Source organism: Chiloscyllium punctatum, chromosome 38, assembly GCF_047496795.1.
Source record: "Chiloscyllium punctatum isolate Juve2018m chromosome 38, sChiPun1.3, whole genome shotgun sequence".
NCBI classification, from domain to species: domain Eukaryota; kingdom Metazoa; phylum Chordata; class Chondrichthyes; order Orectolobiformes; family Hemiscylliidae; genus Chiloscyllium; species Chiloscyllium punctatum.
The window spans coordinates 23,366,767-23,385,766 of NC_092776.1; the positions used below are offsets into that span (position 1 = coordinate 23,366,767).

General features: G+C 38.4%; 1 protein-coding gene across 1 annotated transcript in view; it reads left to right on the forward strand.

Annotated features, from left to right (window-relative positions):
* The window catches only part of ablim1b (actin binding LIM protein 1b), a 254,903-nt gene that overhangs the window by 193,392 nt on the left and 42,511 nt on the right, over positions 1-19,000 (forward strand). Inside the window, exons 11-14 of the mRNA XM_072557362.1 lie at positions 716-763; positions 9,745-9,780; positions 14,449-14,578; positions 18,878-18,895. Of these exons, the coding sequence (XP_072413463.1) occupies positions 716-763; positions 9,745-9,780; positions 14,449-14,578; positions 18,878-18,895 (232 nt within the window). The remainder of the gene's footprint in view (positions 1-715; positions 764-9,744; positions 9,781-14,448; positions 14,579-18,877; positions 18,896-19,000) is intronic.

Here is a 19,000-nt window from a genome sequence, read left to right on the forward strand (position 1 = left end):
TTGCAGCCCATTTTACTACAGGAGGTAAATAGTGAATACTACTTGTACTGTTCCTAGGCAGCTTGCCATGTTGAAGGATAGGAAGGTACACACAGAAGTCAGACACAGCCTGCACTGTGCTTATAGCAGCCTCATTAACTGGGTGGGCTGAGAGGTCGACAGAGTTGATTGAAGTACTTAGAAAATGTGAAGAATGCACACCAAGAATCAAATAGTTGAACTTAAGGGAGCCATTAAAGTTTAAGAGTCTTGAAAATAATGAAACCATTGCCAGACCTTTCAGTTTACCTCGGCTACAACCAATGACTATTTTCTATCACACTGTACATTCCTGTTTCCTGTCCTAAACTACGATGTTTGTGACCAGGTTGAACAGCCATGGGAAGTTAGGTGATAAGTGGATGATTTTACTGACATCACATTTTTATACCATCACTACCATGTACACATCAGGTAATAGGCTGTAAGATGATGATTATCAGCCCCTTTCTAACTAGCAAGGTGTTTGTAAAGAACATTTTAATGCCAACTGATAAATTTTCACTGACTCCCAAATTGGAAGAAAGCAGTTTAAAATAAATGTTATTAAAGATGTGCCAATGAAAGGGGCCTCTGTGTCTTAAAGCTCTGCACTTGAAATCATAGACCTCTAAAGGATGAGTAGTGTAGGTTGACACTCAATACCGAATGTTAAAAATTAATTCTTTGTTGACAGTCTCAATACGCAAGGAGTGACAACGGCTCGCTTGTTCAAAGTGAAATTGTAAGTTGGTGATTAATGACCATTTTGCACAAGAATGCTTGTGCAATCAAACTTGATTAACCTTCTCTGATTTCTGAGCCTAATAGGTATGGTCAATAGAAATCTGCAGAAAATTGGGTTAACACTCAATAATGTTTCGTTAACCACATAAGATTTAGACCATAACTAACCAATACTTGACAACTGGTGGGAGATAACTGACTACTTGAAATTATTGGGGAATTGCCAATTTCTGTGAGGTTCATAGAAAAACTGAAGCATTTTTCTGCTGACCCTGCCAACTAGACTAACTACTACCTCATTAAAATAATGGCCTGATTTTTGAGAGAACATAGAAATTTACTTATTGAAATAATAACATCCAGAGAGCTTTCCCTATTGTCAAAATCATCTTAATTTTACAGTGATATTTCAATTAAAGAAATGTTTTACAAGTTCCATCCTGGATAGTTTTTTATACAATTTATATAATTTCTGAAGTTGCTTAACCCTCCAAGCTATGGCTTGTACTGTACATCTGCCACTGGAACTTCCCAAAGGAGCAGTCAGACCAATGATAACTAAGGTGTAACACATACTTTGCCACACCCATTGTATCACTCCACAATCAGTTTCAAAATCAGCCTCTGGGATTTGAAAATATCTAAAACATTTTCATTTTAAAAACCCAATAGCTATATGACCTGGGTTGTCACACTGCAAGCTCTAAAAATCAAGCCCAAGGTGACTTGTTATTGAATCTGTGAGGCTCTGGATCTTTAAATATTCTGAATGATTGCTGATAATAGTCACTATTTGTTAACTTCATGGCCAATATTTGTCAAGAAAGGTGAAAAAAATCAAGAATTGAAAATGATTGCTATCTGCAATCCAAGCAGGATTGTGGATCAATGTTACATAGCAATGATTTGAATAAAGTCTAGATCAAACTGCAGTGAATCAGGAAGGCCAACCCCTATGTTCTTGTAACATTAGCCACAATTAGGTTGGGTGGGCCATCCAACATGGACTCACCAGTTTCCAAAAAATAAGGAAGACTGGCAGGTGCCAAAATAGGAAGCCTTTTTAAGGAACAAAGAACAAGCTATCGAACATGTTAAAAAGCCAATCAACAGTGATTTGTCAATGTTCATTTCAGTTTTCACAAGGGAGAAAAACACAAGGCCGGAGGAGGCAAAGGGCGGATGGAAAGTCTGACAAGAGGGACTACTGCTGCAAATAGTAGTAGAGTCTCCTCCTGTGGTCCCCAACATTACAGATCCCAGTCTTCAGCCAATTTGATTTATTCCACATGATATCAAGAAATGGTTGGACCCATTGGATACTGGAAAGGCTATGGGCCTTGACAACATTAAGGCAATAGTAATGTCTTCTTGTGTAAATGAACCTGCTGCTCTCCTAGCCAAGCTGTTGCAATACAGTTACAACACTGGCATCTACACACAAGGTATATCCTGTACACAGAAGTAGGACAAATCCAATCAGGACAATTACTGCCCCCTTAGTCTACTGTTGATCATCAGTAAAGTGATGGAAGTTGCCATCAACAGTGCTAGCAAGCAGCACTTGCTCAGCAATAACCTACTCACTGACACTCAGTTTGGGTTTCACCAGGGCCACTCAGCTCCTGACCTCATGACAGCCTTGGTTCAAATGTAGATAAGAAAGCTGAACTCCAGAGCTGAGATGATATTGACCGCCCTTGACATCCAGACTGATCATTCCTTCCAGGTCTTGGTCTGTACCCCTGCAGGTCATTGAAAGTTCATGCACAGATTTTTTTTAGTTCACTCTGGCACTCGGGCATCTCTGGCTATGCCAGCATTCATTGTCCATCCCTAATTACCCAGAGGGCAATTAAGAGTCAACCATATTGCTGTGGATCTGGAGTCACAGGTAGGCCAGACCAAGTAAGGATGGCAGATTTCCTTCCCTGAATGATATTAGGGAACCAAGTAGAACATAGAACGTTACAGTGCAGTACAGGCCCTTTGACCCTTGATGTTGCACCAACCTGTGAAACCAATGTGAAGCCCATCTAACCTACACTTTTCCATTATCATCCATATGTTCATCCAATGACCATTTAAATGCCCCTAAGGTTGGTGAGTCAACTACTGTTGCAGGCAGAGCTTTCTAGGCCCTTACAACTCTCTGCGTAAAGAACCTACTCTGACCTTTCCTACATCTATCAACTTTCAATTTAAAGCTACATCCCCTCTTGCCAGCCACCACCATCCGAGGAAAAAGGCTCTCACTGTCCACTCTATCTAATGATTTGGAGATGCCAGTGTTGGACTGGGGTGCACGAAGTTAAAAATCACACAACACCAGGTTATAGTCCAACAGGTTTAATTGGAAGCACACTAGCTTTCGGAGCGACCCTCCTTCATCAGGTGATAGTGGAGGGCTCGATCATAACACAGAATTTATAGCAAAAATTTGCAGTGTGATGTAACTGAAATTATACATTGAAAAATTGATTGTCTGTTAAGCCTTTCATCTGTTACAATACAGTGATAGTTTCACTTCTTTCATGTGTAAATCACAAAACCTTTTTTTAAAGTGCTCAAAAACTGTATACATTCATGTAGAACTCTGAGCTCAAAAACTGCATGAATTTATGTAAAACTCTGTTATCTCACTTTTTCGATTAGAATCAATCTAAACATCAGGTCATAGACAGAGAACACAGGGGGCTAATACCTTCAACATATTGTCTAGCTATCACCATTGTTAACAGCTAACCTGAGAATGCAACTTTTTAAAAAAAGGTTTTGTGATTTACACATGAAAGAAGTGAAACTATCACTGTATTCTAACTGATGAAAGGCTTAACAGACAATCAATTTTTCAATGTATAATTTCAGTTACATCGCACTGCAAATTTTTGCTATAAATTCTGTGTTACAATCGAGCCCTCCACTATCACCTGATGAAGGAGTGTCGCTCCGAGAGCTAGAGTGCTTCCAATTAAACCTGTTGGACTATAACCTGGTGTTGTGATTTTTAACTTTGTACACTCTATCTAATCCTCTGATCATCTTGCATGTCTCTATCAAGTCACCTCTTCTGTCTAATGAAAACAGCCTCATGTCCCTCAGCCTTTCCTCATAAGACCTTCCCTCCATACCTAGCAACATCCTGGTAAATCTCCTCTGAACCTTTCCAATGCTTCCACATCTTTCCTACAATGCAACAGCCAGAACTGTATGCAGTATTCCAAGCCATGACCTCATGGCTCCGAAACCCAATCCCTCTATCAATAAAACCTAACACACTGTACCCCTTCTTAACAACCCTATCAACCTGGTGGCAACTTTCAGTGATCTATGCATATGGACACCGAGATTTCTCTGCTCATCCGCACTACCAAGAATTATAACCATTTGCTAGTATTCTTTATTCCTGTTACTCCTTCCAAAGTGAATCACCTTACACTTTTCAGCATTAAACTCCATTTGCCAACTTTCAGTCCAACTCTGCAGCTTACCGATGACCCTCTGTAACTTGCAACATCCTTCTGCACTGTCCACAACTCCACTGACCTTCATGTCATCTGCAAATTTACATCCTATATGCCCTCATCCAGGTCATTTATAAAAATGACAAATAACAGTGGTCCCAAAACGGATCCTTGTGGTTTACCAGTAGTAACTGAACTCTAGGATGAATATTTCCCATCAACCACCACCCTCTATCTTCTTACAACTAGCCAATTTCTGAACCAAACCATTAAATCACCCTCAATCCATGCCTCCATATTTTCTGTAATAGCCTACAAAGGGGAACCTTATCAAATGCTTTGCTGAAATCCATATTCACCACATCAACTGCTCTACCCTCCTGTTTGGTCACCTTCTCAAAGAACTCAATAAGGTTTGTAAGGCACAACCTACCCTTCACAAAACCATGTTGACTATTCCTAATCAGCTTGATCCTTTCTAGATGATTCTAAATCCTATCTCTTATAACCTTTACCAAAACTTTACCCACGACTGAAATAAGGCTGACATCTATAATTTCCAGGGTTGTCTGTACTCCCCTTCTTGAACAAGGGGACTACATTTGCTATCCTCCAGTCTTCTGACACTATTCCTGTAGATAATGACGACAAAAAGATCAAAGCCAAAGGCTCTGCAATCTCTTTCCTATATTCCCAGAGGATCTTCAGATAATTCCCATCTGACCCCAGCAGACTTACCTATTTTCACACTTTCCAGAATTGCTAACACCTCCCCCCTCTGAACCAGTCCAGTCTAATAACCTGTATCGCAGTATTCTCCTTGACAACATTGTCTTTTTCCTATGTAAATACACTTGGAAAATACTCATTTAGTGCCTCCCCTATCTCCTCAGACAACTTCCCACTAGTGTCCTTAACCTTCCTCTAGTCTGAAAATCGATAATGGTTTCATAGGCATCACTAGACTCCTAATTCCAGATTATTTTTAGTGAATTCAAATTCAACTATCTGCCATGGTGGGATTTGAACCCAGGTCCCTAGAACATTAGCTGAGTTTCTGGAATAATAGGCTAGTGTTAATACCACTTGGCCATTGCCTTCCCATGTATTGTAAGATCCAAATATTTAGATACGTGATGAAAGTTATTGCATCCACCTCTCTTTCAAGAAGTGAATTCAAGATCCCAGCACACCTAGATAAACAAAATTTCCTTAACTTCCCTTTAAGTTTTCTTCTAATCACTTTAAATCTCCATCCCATCATATTGACCTCACTGCTCAGGGAAGTAGGTCTGCCTTATCCATTCTGTTTAGGTCCACATCATTGTATATACCTAGGGATATAATAATGGAATAGCGTAGGTTAGATAGGCTTCAGATTGGTTTCACAGATCAGTGCAACATTAAGGGCTGAAGGGCCTGTACTGTGCTGTAATGTTCTATATTCTATATATATATATTACAGGGGTAGCTCCTCCCTTTAGCATTTCTGAATTTCACTTACTAAATAAATTGTACCTCACAGTTTTTAAGCATTGCCACAGCCCTTGGTGAAATATTGTTTGTTCCGCTGAGCTGCTACTATTATGATCTGCCATCTTCTGTCCTGAACTTTGGCTGTCGCTCCCTGGTACCAACTCTAAAGGAACTGGAAACTCTAACTTCCTGCCAGTCTTCATAATATGTTAGATATGCCAAAATCCATTTGCAGTCAATACATGGCATAATCTGATTTTTTTTTATGTGACATTTATTGCTGCATCTTCAGTCCAATCACAGGGTTATAGAGTCAATATTTGTGGCAGCAATGTAAAAGAAATGAGACATTACCATTGGCTCGAGAAGTATCTTGCCCTGGCAGCTGCTGCTGACACCACTATTCACTATTGTATCTGATTTTGGATAGGCTTAGTGCATTATTTGATGCCAGTGATGTGATTTTCCACTTTATGCTTATTACACACTTTTCTCAGCCATCAGAGAGAATCTGGAGTCATGCACCAAAGGCTGCTTCGCCAAACAGCTAGACTGTAGTTACATTTTAGGTAATTGATTTTTAAAAAGCCAGGAAGAAGATAAGGAGACTCTTAGTGAAATCAGCAAGTTGTCCTGATTTGGGATTGTTATGGTCCCAGCTGATGGTAATACTAGACAGATCAATTTATACAGTGACACCTGGCTTGATAGGCCATAAGTTTTGATTTTACAATTTGATTCCTGAAGCAGTTGGTTATATTCCCGCAAGGCTGCCAATGTACTTTTAATAAAGAGATATAAGTTTAATACACCAAAGAAAAGAAACAAAACAATATAACTTGGGAAGAGCTTATCATAAACTACAACAAGACAAATTCAGTCCTTTTCCCAGCAGTATGTTTTATAGACAGCAAAGCATCATGTCTATCCTCACTTTAAAATGTCATACTCCACTAAAAAAATCCTTAATGCTTTATTTTGGCGACTTCCTGTACATTAACCAGATATGATTCTCTCCATCTCTCCCTGAGACATATGGACACAGATTAATTCACTAAATTTTCCCTGACTTTGACTTCTATGAGGTTGCTATACAGTCCATCTGCTGTACGGATCTTTTATTCTGAACTAAATCTGTTTCTTGAGTCTGACCCCACTTTCTGAAGGTCCTAAAGCTTACATAAGTAAATACTTCAGGAATTATCTCACCCATTGGCTTGCTCGTCATTTAGGTCAAATCATGTGCTTTCTTAAGACTGACTTGGCACAGTGCTGAAAAAATGACTTCCTGACCCTTCTTAAAAAAAGAAACTCCCAACCACAGCACTAAAACCAAAAATCCAGTTTTCTGGATTTGCTTTTGATTCCTATTTCTAAAACAATAAAAATGTTATGAACCTACAACACAAGAAGTTTTGCTTAAAAGGGTGATGGAAGTGAAATCAATAATAATTTTCAAGGGTGAAGTAGATATACAGTAGATATAAAGAGAAAAATAAACGTACAGAGCCATGGCCATGTGGACTCCTTTTATGCGACGTGATGTGATGATTCTGTATGATGTTGGTACTGGGGATGTCCAAACTACCTCTAACATTTCATGGAAACTCTTCAAGTAGAAGCAGTTGTATCATATACACCTAAAATTGCATTCTATTTTTAAAGAATGGTCAAAAACATTTCTCCTGATGTGTTAGTTTATCTGCATTAGGTATATCTTCACAATTTATACCAATAACAAAAGTCAACAAGTGCACTTGTCTCCTAAAACTGTGAGGCTGTTTCCACACTCTCATTTTATATGAATATGCCACTAGTATTTAAAATGGAGAGGTGCTGGTAGCCCAAGATTCTATTAAACATAGACTCCATATAACTTTACTCCAGTAGTAACAAAACCAGTGATGGATTTTCACTGCAACTGCCAGGCTTATTGCTGATATCATGTTAAACACATCTTTTTTTTCCCAAAAGCTTATTAAGCAAAATATGCAGCAGGCATATATACAGCAGAGAAGATCAAAATTTATCAGAATACAAGGCGGCAAAATGCAGGAAAAGACCTTTCCTAAGCAGTCAATATATCAGTATGTAGCTCCATGAATGATCTCTGTGCTTTTCCAGAGTGATCCTTCTCCATGTGAAAATTGTAATAAGGAGCACTGGCAAAGTAGTCAAGTGTAGAGGCCATTGTAGCTCAGCTTAAGTTCTGTTGTTCAAGATCAAATGCTGAGCTGCACCAAGATTTATTAGATGGCGAGCATGATTGAGAAATTTGGCTGATTTATATTTTCCCTGTTGTAAGCCAAGAGTGCTGAGGCCACTTGTAGCACTCTGCTGCCAATGTGAGGACAGCTGGCTTAGCACAGATTGGAACCAGTGAACGTCCCTATTTTATATGTCTCACTGTTACTCAGTACAGTATATACTGAGCTATCAGGGTGGATGCAAACAACACACGAAAACTGGACTAACAATTAGATTTGAAATGCTGCATATTCCAAAAGGAGTTTTGAAGTGGGAACAATATAGTTCTCTTAACAGGAGGAAAATGTTGGCTTTCCGTTGTTACTGCATGCCAAAACCACCTAGATTAGATTACTTACAGTGTGGAAACAGGCCCTTCGGCCCAACAAGTCCACACCGCCCCGCCGAAGCGCAACCCACCCATACCCCTACATCTACATCTACCTATTACCTAACACTACGGGCAATTTAGCATGGCCAATTCACCTGACCTGCACATCTTTGGACTGTGGGAGGAAACCGGAGCACCCAGAGGAAACCCACGCAGAGACGGGGAGAATGTGCAAACTCCACACAGGCAGTCGCCTGAGGCGGGAATTGAACCTGGGTCTCTGGCGCTGTGAGGCAGCAGTGCTTGCCACTGTGCCACCCACCTCTTGCATTTCTCCACTATTAGTTTCCTTTTCTATCTCTATTATTAATTTACTTTTGTGGAGAGGTTGAAGAAGGAGGTAAAAGGTAAAATGTGTTGAAATTCCTGAAGATAATTGAGAATTCATGTTTACTTTGAAATGGAGGTGAGCTGCTGATGATCATCATGCTGTCTTGAGTACATTTAATTCACATGTTCAATTGCCCTCAAATGCAGCACTGATTCGAGAACAATGATCATTTGGGAGTACTAATCGAGTTCAACATTTATTTTTGTAGATATTTTCTGATCAATCTGTTCTGAGATGTTATTACACTCCTCTAGAGTAGTTAGGCCTTCTGTGGTTATAAAAAAGTAACGATAAATTAACAATGTTCCTGACAACCACTTTGCATCTTTTAACTAATGAGAGAGAATGTGAGTTGTTGGGTAATTATTTAATTGAATGAATACAAAACACTCCTGAAAATATTCCCCCACCCACTCAGCGTTCCATTTATATTTATATTAAAACATGATTACAAACATACATTTTATTGTTCTGTGCAATATGGGAAATTTTCTGCCAATTTACATCTCTCTCCAATTTGCCTGCTTTGGTCCCATCAATGAAGAGGATACGTTTGCAACTTGGAATAGCTCTATTCATTTTCATGTGAATTATAACCTCAAGGTCACTATGTAGCTGGTCCAAATCAAGAAAAAGGCACATTAGTAGTTGAATACACTGCATGCTTCCAGTAATGTTTTGACAGGATCACCTTTACTAAATTGTGTTACCCAAATGACAGAATCAAATGAGGAGATGATCACAATGTGTACAGTACATAGTTGAAACTCTGCATATGCACAATATTTTATTATGGTTGTCAAATAGCTGCTTGCCCTAGCTCATGCTTTGTTGATGTACTTTCTCCACCAAAATTGTTAATTTGCATCTGTATTGTTATTGCATAAGTGTCAACTTTTTTTTATCGTAATGTAATTTTTATTTTACCATAAAGTGTTTGTTTCTAAATATATATCCTAAAACAATTTGAGAATCTTTTGATGAGTCATTTTCTGAGACACCATCAGTTTCTGTATGATGTTACCAGGAAAATGGTTTTACATGTTTGTTTCTTTTCTAATATCTCACAGTCGCCAAGGACACTTTCCCCTACACCTTCCACTGAGGTCAGTAAATCCCTTCATGTTTAGTTCTCAGCCTTATCTTTTTCACAGTATTCATTTGCTTTGTGCAATAGTGTGACTTCAGTGGTTAGAATTGTGACATTTAGTCAAAAGGTTCTTACTGAATACTGAAACAAACACTTTGCAAGCAATAACATTTGTCGCCAAATTTACGCTCCCCCACTTTCAATCTTTTGGTCAAGTTGGAGAAAAATTGTCAATGTTGGAATTACACAAATAGAATATGAAGAAGAAAAGACAAGATAATAATTTAGGTTAATGTTGAATTATAATGGTGGTTATCACTCAATGTTTTTACTTGCCTTTGGTTTTTGTTGTAATTGACATTTTAGCATTATTTTATAATTTCTGTATGTAACATTGTAAATGCTATAAACAAGTTAACTGTTAGTGACTGCTGTGAATGTTTTTGGGTTGATGGGATAGATCCTTACTACTGAACATAGCTAAGTAAGGCAAATATAGATAGAAGGGACGAGTCCATTACAGAAATGTCCATTAACAACAAAATACCCATTAATTGGAATACTTTATATTCAAAATGCTGCTGTGCATTTTCATATTGTTTCTACAGTACTTGTGTCTTGTATTTCCACTAATGTAAAAATATTATAAATTAGAGGTATCAATGGTAGTGTCATGACCTTAGTTCTGGTCTCTAATAGTAATATTGCTCAGTCAGTAACCAATGAGAATGAAGGTTCTTAGCCTGTGTTGTCCTGAAGAATAATATTTGTAAAACAAATAGACATTACCCTTCTTTGATTCACAAATCCTGGAAGTTTCAGACACTTAAAATGAACACAGTACTACGCATGTAGTGATACACAATCCATGGCACTTTGTAACAGACTCTGTCAATATAAATTCTGATTTAAATCTCCCTCTTTTGCTCCCCCCACCTGCAACAGTCTATTGCTGTTATATATACTGGTTATATATAACTGCATAACCAGTTATGAGAGAGAGAAACACTGTCACCAGTTTGCCTATCCCGTCTTCAACAGTCTGAATGCAACCTATCCAATATTAAGGGCTCACTGAATGGACACTGGCCTATGACTGCCATTGGCTGTTTCACAGACTTCCGTTGTTGTTATTTGGTTGCATGTCTAACGTGTGCTTAGTCTCACTCCAGAGTGCCAGGTCTGTGAAATCCAAAGCAGGTATCCCAGAAAATGCATTATTTTTGTATCTTCAATCAGACAGGCCAAACCACCACTTACATAATCAAGTTTAATTCAAACTCAATCAAAGATAAGCACAGATTATTCAATCAGATACTTGGCCCAAATAGTGAAGAGTATTACCCGATGTACACTCACAATTAATCAAATTGACCTCTACTCTCAAGGAAACCTTCTGTGTTGTTTCACTGTCTCATAAGTGTGCATTGCATTTGTCTTTCTACACAGCTGTTATGTCTGAGAAATATGCCAAGGCTTGAAACAATGGAAAACACAAGAAAGCTAGCAGCTTTTTTTATACCTTCATCTCTGTCATTTGAAATTCTCTTCCAAAACCATTGCACCTCATTGTTGACCTTTTTCTAGCTTCACTAGCTGTCTTCCTCCTCACTGTCAAATTCCCTGTCTTGCAATGCTCTGTAAGCTGTTTAGATGGAATTTTTACCTGTGGTTTTACTTTCAATAATAGTGAGTCATTATGAATTAGCTTTGCTTAAAGATTTTTTTTTACTTGGTGTTTTTCACTTGCCTGGCCAAGAGTACAACTGTGGTTATGGAGCAACATCCTTTCACTTTTCACTGAAGTAGAATAATAATTACTTTTATCAAATCTGGAATAAGCGTTGTATTTCTTGGAGCTTTCTACATCTCTGTAATGTTGACCAAAAAGACAGCTCATAAAGAAGTTGAGGGAGTATTGAGGGGCCACTGCTTTTCCAAACCTATCTGAGCCAATGTTAGTGGAGCATTATTAACTTGGAAATGAAAAGTCTGTACAGGGGCAAAAGTACAAACTGTTTCTCATAAGTTTTAAAGTAATTAAAAACAGGTTTTCAATGAAAATGGTGGTTGATGTGAATGTCAGACTGTTTAAAAGCTCAAAATAAACCAATTGTAGATTTTAACCAAAATAATAGCAGAAATGCATCTGAAGACACATTAGTTTGCTTCACTTGCTGTTTGTTCTCGTGTGGTTTCTCTCCAACTGGGACAGCTGCAAGAACTAAAGAAGTAATATTGGCGAAGTGCATCACAGCTGGTAACAAGACTAGTGACTTGTGATAAAATAAATTGCATGATTCCCTAAAACAATGTGTATGTTTGGAACACCCAAACATCTGGGACTTGTTGCACATTTCAAATCAAGATTAATGTTTCCAGATGACTTGTATTGAGATTGGAAAGAAAAATGAATAGGACAGTTTGACAAAAACAGTGATGAAAGGCACATTGAAATTAGCCCCTATAATTAATTTTACTGAACTGTTGACTGTTTTCTTTATCACTGATACCCATCTAAAGCATGTAGTTTAAAAAAAAGACTTTTCATATTAATGGGTGTGCCAGCCTAGGAAGATTAGTGAACACAAAAGCTTCAAAAGAGCTAACAACTCAAATACAGACTTATGCAGAACATTTATGACGTGGCCTTTTTAAGAAGTAATTAGACTAATGTACTAATGAATTGTAGAGATTCCTACTATTTTTTTCTATTGGTATTGGAGAAAACAAGGCATAAATACATGAAAACCTCATAGGAAAACTTAGTTTTGAAGACATGGGCAGTCCCCCAGGAAATGTTGCATTTTTGATATGACATACTTGTTAGTATTTTGAAGTCTATAATGAACATTTTCTTCATATTTTACCTAGCAAAGAGAGATACGTTATTTAATCCTATTGAAAAACGTGACCTATTTGTCATTTGAGAATTAATTATTTGCTTCATATTTGAAGTCCTCTTTCTCTCAGGAGCGCAATAATGATTTATAACTGAGAGGAATGGTTTCACATTTGTCTTTTCCAAAACAAAATCTTAAATATCAAACAGAGAATTCAAGTCTAGTCTTTGTGATTGTGGGGTCGTTCCAGTTAGAGCTATGAACAATAAATTTATAATTGTACCAGTCTTTCATAATTCCAATCCTCCATCTACTCATAATTAATTTAAATGCCCTTTTACTCAGGAATTTCTATTCAAAAGAAATATAAATGGCATTTTGTTTTCCATATGCCATCACTTCCACCAGAAACTAGTTGATCAGTAATTCTATCCTTCATAGTGGTATGTTCCCATTTCAGTTTCAATTCTCTCCCAACGCTCAGAAAAGCAACCCTTCTTCCCATCAATGCTCTACCTTCCCAACTTGATGAAATAGAGCTAATGGACTCAAGCCTTTGCTTTCAATGAAACAGGTGGCAAAATGAGCTACTTTGAGAAATGTTTTGCTTTACCCCAAGATTCCACTCAAACTTACTTGCATTTCACAATGCTGAAAAACTTGAATTTTCAGTAAAATTCTGTTTTGTAACTTGGTCGATTGTAGATGATAATTTGGTAAGATATTATTAAAACGGCTCAGAATGTTTGTTTTTACAAAGGAAAATATTTTAAATTTCAGAGCCAATTCAGCACTTGTGGGGACCTCTTTTGATTCAGTTAGCTCAGTTAGCTGACTGGCTGCTTTTCAATGCAGAGTGATACTAACATTGCAGGTTCAGTTCCTATGCTGCTGAGGTCACTATGAAAGCCCTGCTGTGTGAACTTCACCTGCGGTGGGGCCACCCTCAGGTTAATCTTATCACTAGTCATCTCTGTCTAACATAGTGCAGACTATGGAGACTCCCTTCTGAGAAATTTAACTTTAAAATACTGAAAGTGACATTTGAAAATATCCAGAACTGTTTTCTACTTATATTGGTGTTAAAAAGCAGTTTCTTAGTGATAAAAATAACACTCAAAACATTTAAAATGTACCTGTTAGTGTTTGAGCACCCAAAGCATCTAGCTTAATTTTTGCAGCATCCGCAAAGTCCAATGAACAATTGTAGACTGTGGGAACACCCAATGGTGATGAATTCATCCTGGTTTGTAGCCAATTTTGTGGTAGGTTCTTCATTCCAACCTAATGTTTTTCGACTTAGCGCAAAAAATCTCATAAACTCTAGTTTCCTACTCAAGTCACAGGTTGTCCCGAATGCTCCTGGTTCATGATGGTTCTTTCTCCATCAAAGCCTTTACTTGGACCTTATCCAAAGCTAATCAAAGTTTAGACAATGTAAGACAACAACTTAGGGACAAATCTCCCTGCTCCGTATTCCCTTCAGCATTGGGGTGGCTGGTATGCCTGAACACTTCTCCTTGGAAATGCAGCATGGCATTGAGAGCAAAATGATGTTGTGAATTGAATCTTCAGTGTCCCAGTGGTACCCATCCAATGTGCAACCCAATTGTTCGAGACTGTTACAGTCTTGGAAAATATAATATTAATTGTTAATTAACTGCAAACTATGCCACATCTATCTTTCATTATTAATACTCACATGATTCTGTTTCTATTGTCTCCTAAATTCTCCCCTGAATTCATTGTAAACGTGCCACTTGCTTCGTCAAAAAGAAAGTATTTGATATCGCTCTCTGGCTTGTCTGACCTGAGTGTTACATATATGTAATATGTTTTAGGGATACCATGATGTGCGTGATCGAATGGTGCATAGATCCTCCAGCCAAAGCTCCATCAGTTCTCCCAGTTACACTCGTCACTGCTACACTCCCACTGTGGCTCGCTCTCCACAGCATTTTCACAGACCTGGTAAGTGAAACAACCCAATTACAGAACTCTAAAAGCACAAGAAAATGAGGCATTTTTATAAAGAGAATATTATAAAAATAGTTCTTATTTGAAGTGGTGAATCACAGTGAGCTTTCTTGCAGGTTTGAAAAATTCAGTTGTTTTTGCTGTTGTACTGTATCACATTTGAGAGATAAGGTAACCAACGATCTTAAGTTAAGATGTCAGTTCTCAAATACAGCAAATTACTTTTTAAGATGTTGCTTTTATTTTATTTAGTGCTAATGGGTTGGCATGGTGGCTCAGTGGTTAGCACTGCTGCCTCACAGCACCAGGGTCCCAGAATCGATTCCAGCCTCGGGTGACTGTCTGTGTGGAGTTTGCACATTCTCCCTGTGTCTGTGCGGGTTTCCTCCCACAGTCCACAGATGTGCAGGTTAGGTGGATTGGCCATGCTAAATTGCCCATAGTGTTAGGTGCATTAGTCAGAGGGGAATGGTTCTGGGTGGGTTACTCTTCAGAGGGTCGGTGTGGACTGGTTGGGCCGAAGGGCCTGTCTCCACACTGTAGGGAATGTAATCTAAAGTACTTTGTAGAATATTCTTGGCTAATAGAAATAATTGCAATTCTATTAAACTATATAGAATATAATAACATTACAGTTGCATGGTGTTTAACTTTCTGCAGTGCTCACTCAGCATGTGGACAGGTGTAACATTGGCTACTATCAGTAGCGGTGCTGCCACACAATTTTTGGTGATGGATGTTGATGTCCCTCTCCCAGAGTACATTCTGACCTCTTGTTTCCTCCTAATGGTGTTTAACATGAAGAACTGCTGATTCATGCTTTTGCTATTTGCCAAACTCTGTGATGTTATGTGTACTGTATTGAATGTCCAGGGCTCCTATGGTGCCTGAGCTTGAATGGATTTCATAGAGACAGGCTCCAAAGGGAGCTTTCTCCTTTAGTGGCTGTGCCATTGCAGGACAGAGAGCAGGATATAATTTACTCCCCCTTCTGAGTCTGGAGTGGAGAATGTGTCCTGGGACCCTCACTATCTCCCCCCTCCTGCTGAGTGTATTGGGCTGCTTCATCCTCTAAATATCCCCAGTCCACCTCACCCCTTTCTTCCACATTGCCTTGCACTTGTACCAGACGGTGGACGCATATAAAACCTCATTGCCCAGATAACTGGGACTTCAATAACTGATAACTGAGCTGCCTGCCACTGGCACCGAGCATGCTGTGCCTTCCTGTTCCAGTTTTCAGTTTGAGCTTGGTGAAGGACCTTAATGGCTGACTGTAAATTCTTACAGTTAAGAGTGTGGTGCTGGAAAAGTACAGCAGGTCAGGCAGCATCCAAGGAGCAGGAAGATTGACGTTTCAGGCAAAAGCCCTTCATCAGGAACCATTCCTGATGAAGGGCTTTTGCCCAAACATCAATTTTCCTGCCCCTCAGATGCTGCCTCTCCTGCTGTGCTTTTCCAGCACTACACTCTTGACTATAATCTCCAGCATCAGCAGTACTCACTTTCACCTGTAAAGTCTTATACTTTGTCTCTATCTCTTGGGACTTTTCTTGTGCTGTCTCCATTTCCCTATTAGCCCTTCCATTTTAAAACTGCATCAAACAAACCATTTGGACCTGGATTTGTGCCTCCAGGCTGTTTAAATTCTGAATTCTGTTGTCTTGCTGCAACCCTTATGTTTTTAAATCAGTACTCTCCTTACTCTCCTTAACCAGATCATTAAACTTTTAATTCTAAATTTTTATTGGATTTAGTAGGTGGTTGGGTTTAAATCTTTTTTAAAAATGACTTTCACTTCAGTATATTTTAAGGCATTGCACTGTGTTGTAGTGTGTTGTTTCTCCTGATGCCACCCACCAGGCATGTGGATATTTAACGAACACAATGAGGTCTGAAAAGGAGGCAGGATTGTCTGGTTGGGATGGTGTCAGCCTCCACGTCACATAAGCACCTCCATTGACTCAGTATACATGGGCCACCTCACATATCACCTGCTGGGGATAAATATGTAGTCGGGGTGGAGTGGGGCAGAAGAGTAAATGCCATTTTATTATTAACTTTGCCTGTCAACTCTGTCAATCAAGCAATGTTTCCCTTGGAGCATTGCTGTTTCAACATTCTGATACATGTCTGGACTGTCAGTGAGGATTGTATAGTGAGGCTTGTCTGAGAACTCAGTTATTTATCAGAATATCAGGCACCAGGGAAAACAATGCTTGACCTACAGCTCTGGCTCTCTAACCTGTTCTGTCAATTGCACAATGTTTAAGAATCTGGAGGATTGACACATTTTTTGGGCTGTAGCAAGTAATTTTATAAATTAATAACTATTGTTTCAAAAGCATTTTTTTAACACATTTCATTATCATTTACAATCCCAGTAACATATTGAGATATCAGGAACACATTATAACACCATTAGATTGAACTATAGGTTGGGATATTCCCTTCACTGTAAGTGACAGGACAAATATGGGCAGGGATGGCACTGAACAGATACCTGCCCCCTTGCTGCCACCTCAGCAATCACCTTGTGGTGGTGACCATTGATTAATGGCCTTTAATTATAAACTTAAAGCCTCAACGTACCACTGACCCAATTATCTTCCTTTTTGGGGATGAGGGTAGGGGAGGTGACTGCTGAAAGCCTCTGGGCAGCAGCTTCAGGCAACATGAGACTTCTCTGACATGGCGCCAGAGAGGATGATAAACCCACTGGGCAGCCGGCATGTGCTTGGAATGGTGCTTGAAGCAGTGAGCTTTCTCATTGGTGTGGGCGGGGGATTAGTTATCATTACAGATGCCTGGTCCAACCATGTGCAAACAGTATTAAATTCTGCCTACGTGTTCAAAATGAATTTTTGAACACAATGTATGGAATTTAAACACTAAGGCAGATCTTTTTGGTATTCCCAAAACAGCAGGTGGCTTTTTGAAAAATGGCAGATGTTTAATGAAAAGAACAATTGAGACAATGTGCCTGCGATTTTCCGATGAACCCATCATTGCATCAAGTCTCATGGTGTGGGGCCACAGAATATCGGACCTTTATTTCAGTTTGTTCTATCCTTCTTTTCCTCAGTCTTTTTGCTTTTTACTTTGTAATTTTTTTTCAACTATTTTATTAAATTTCTATCCAATATAACATAAATCTGCAAGAAAAGCAAGTTTTTAATTTTAAGAAGTATTTTACTAGTTTTCTCCTTCTGACACTGTTTTTGGGGGTGGAAGAAACATTGTTGAAACCTTTAGCTCTTTAACTGGGTGGAGTTTTGTATTCTGAAGTTTGATCTTGTCATAATACAAACACAATTTTCTTGTATCTTCAATGCATTTTCTTGTTGATAGCAGCAGAAATGTGATAAATAATTTTATTGAATGTATTCTGTTCTTGTACATGAATGTTAGAATCATTATGGCCTACAGCATAGATACCGTAACCTCTTTAGTCTGGAATGTTTGGGACCAGTTTCTCAGTTATAGATCCAGATTAATATCATGGAATAACATTAGGATGCTTAACCACAAGAGTGTGAACCTGAAAACACCAGAGATATAATTATATAGTTGAAGCATAAAATAGTGATAAAACATTGTAAATCAGTGATAAAAATTGTTTTATTTATTCACACACTGCATTTCCCAGGGTTCCACTCCCAAAGTATTGCACGAAAATAATGTCATGAGTTGCTTGGTTCTGTGCAAAATGTTTTCAGGCACAGGTGTTTCTGAACAATGGATTTCTGGACTGGAAAGCTTACACTGTGATATTTAACATATTGCCTATCCTAATATATTTAATGATTTGAACGTAAAGCCCCAGTAAAAGTATCTTTGCTTGGCTTGATTATGTAGTAAACAATATGATTCTCTGATAAGATGAGTAGACAAACTAGCTGTAATTATCTGAGAGGAAGGAATGATAAGGATGCCAGACAATTGACTCATGATGACAATTATATTGAATTAATTTTTAGCTCCTTAACATTTTTAGAATTTCCTGTTGTATAATTGTACAATATTAGTGCATTATGCATTCCAAAAAGGGATGCTATTGCCAATTATGCATTCTACAGGACAGACTAGTTTTTTTTCAGTGGAATAGATTGGAAAGACTTTGCTGGAGGAAGTAAATCACTCAATGCATGCAGTGAGCCCTCATTCTCTATGTCATTTAACAGAATATATTTAAGAAGCAGAAAATGTTATCTTCACTACCTATATTATAGCATGCTTTCAATGTTCTTATTTTTCAATCCTGTTTCTCTGTCTGTTTCAACATTGTTGCAGCTCCTTCATTTTACATAGGTATGTCATTGCCCATGGTTATATTTTCAAACACTTGTAAGCAAAAAAAGGTAACATTTGCTAGTGTCATGGTTTGAAAGCTTTTCTTTCAATCCTCAGAGATTC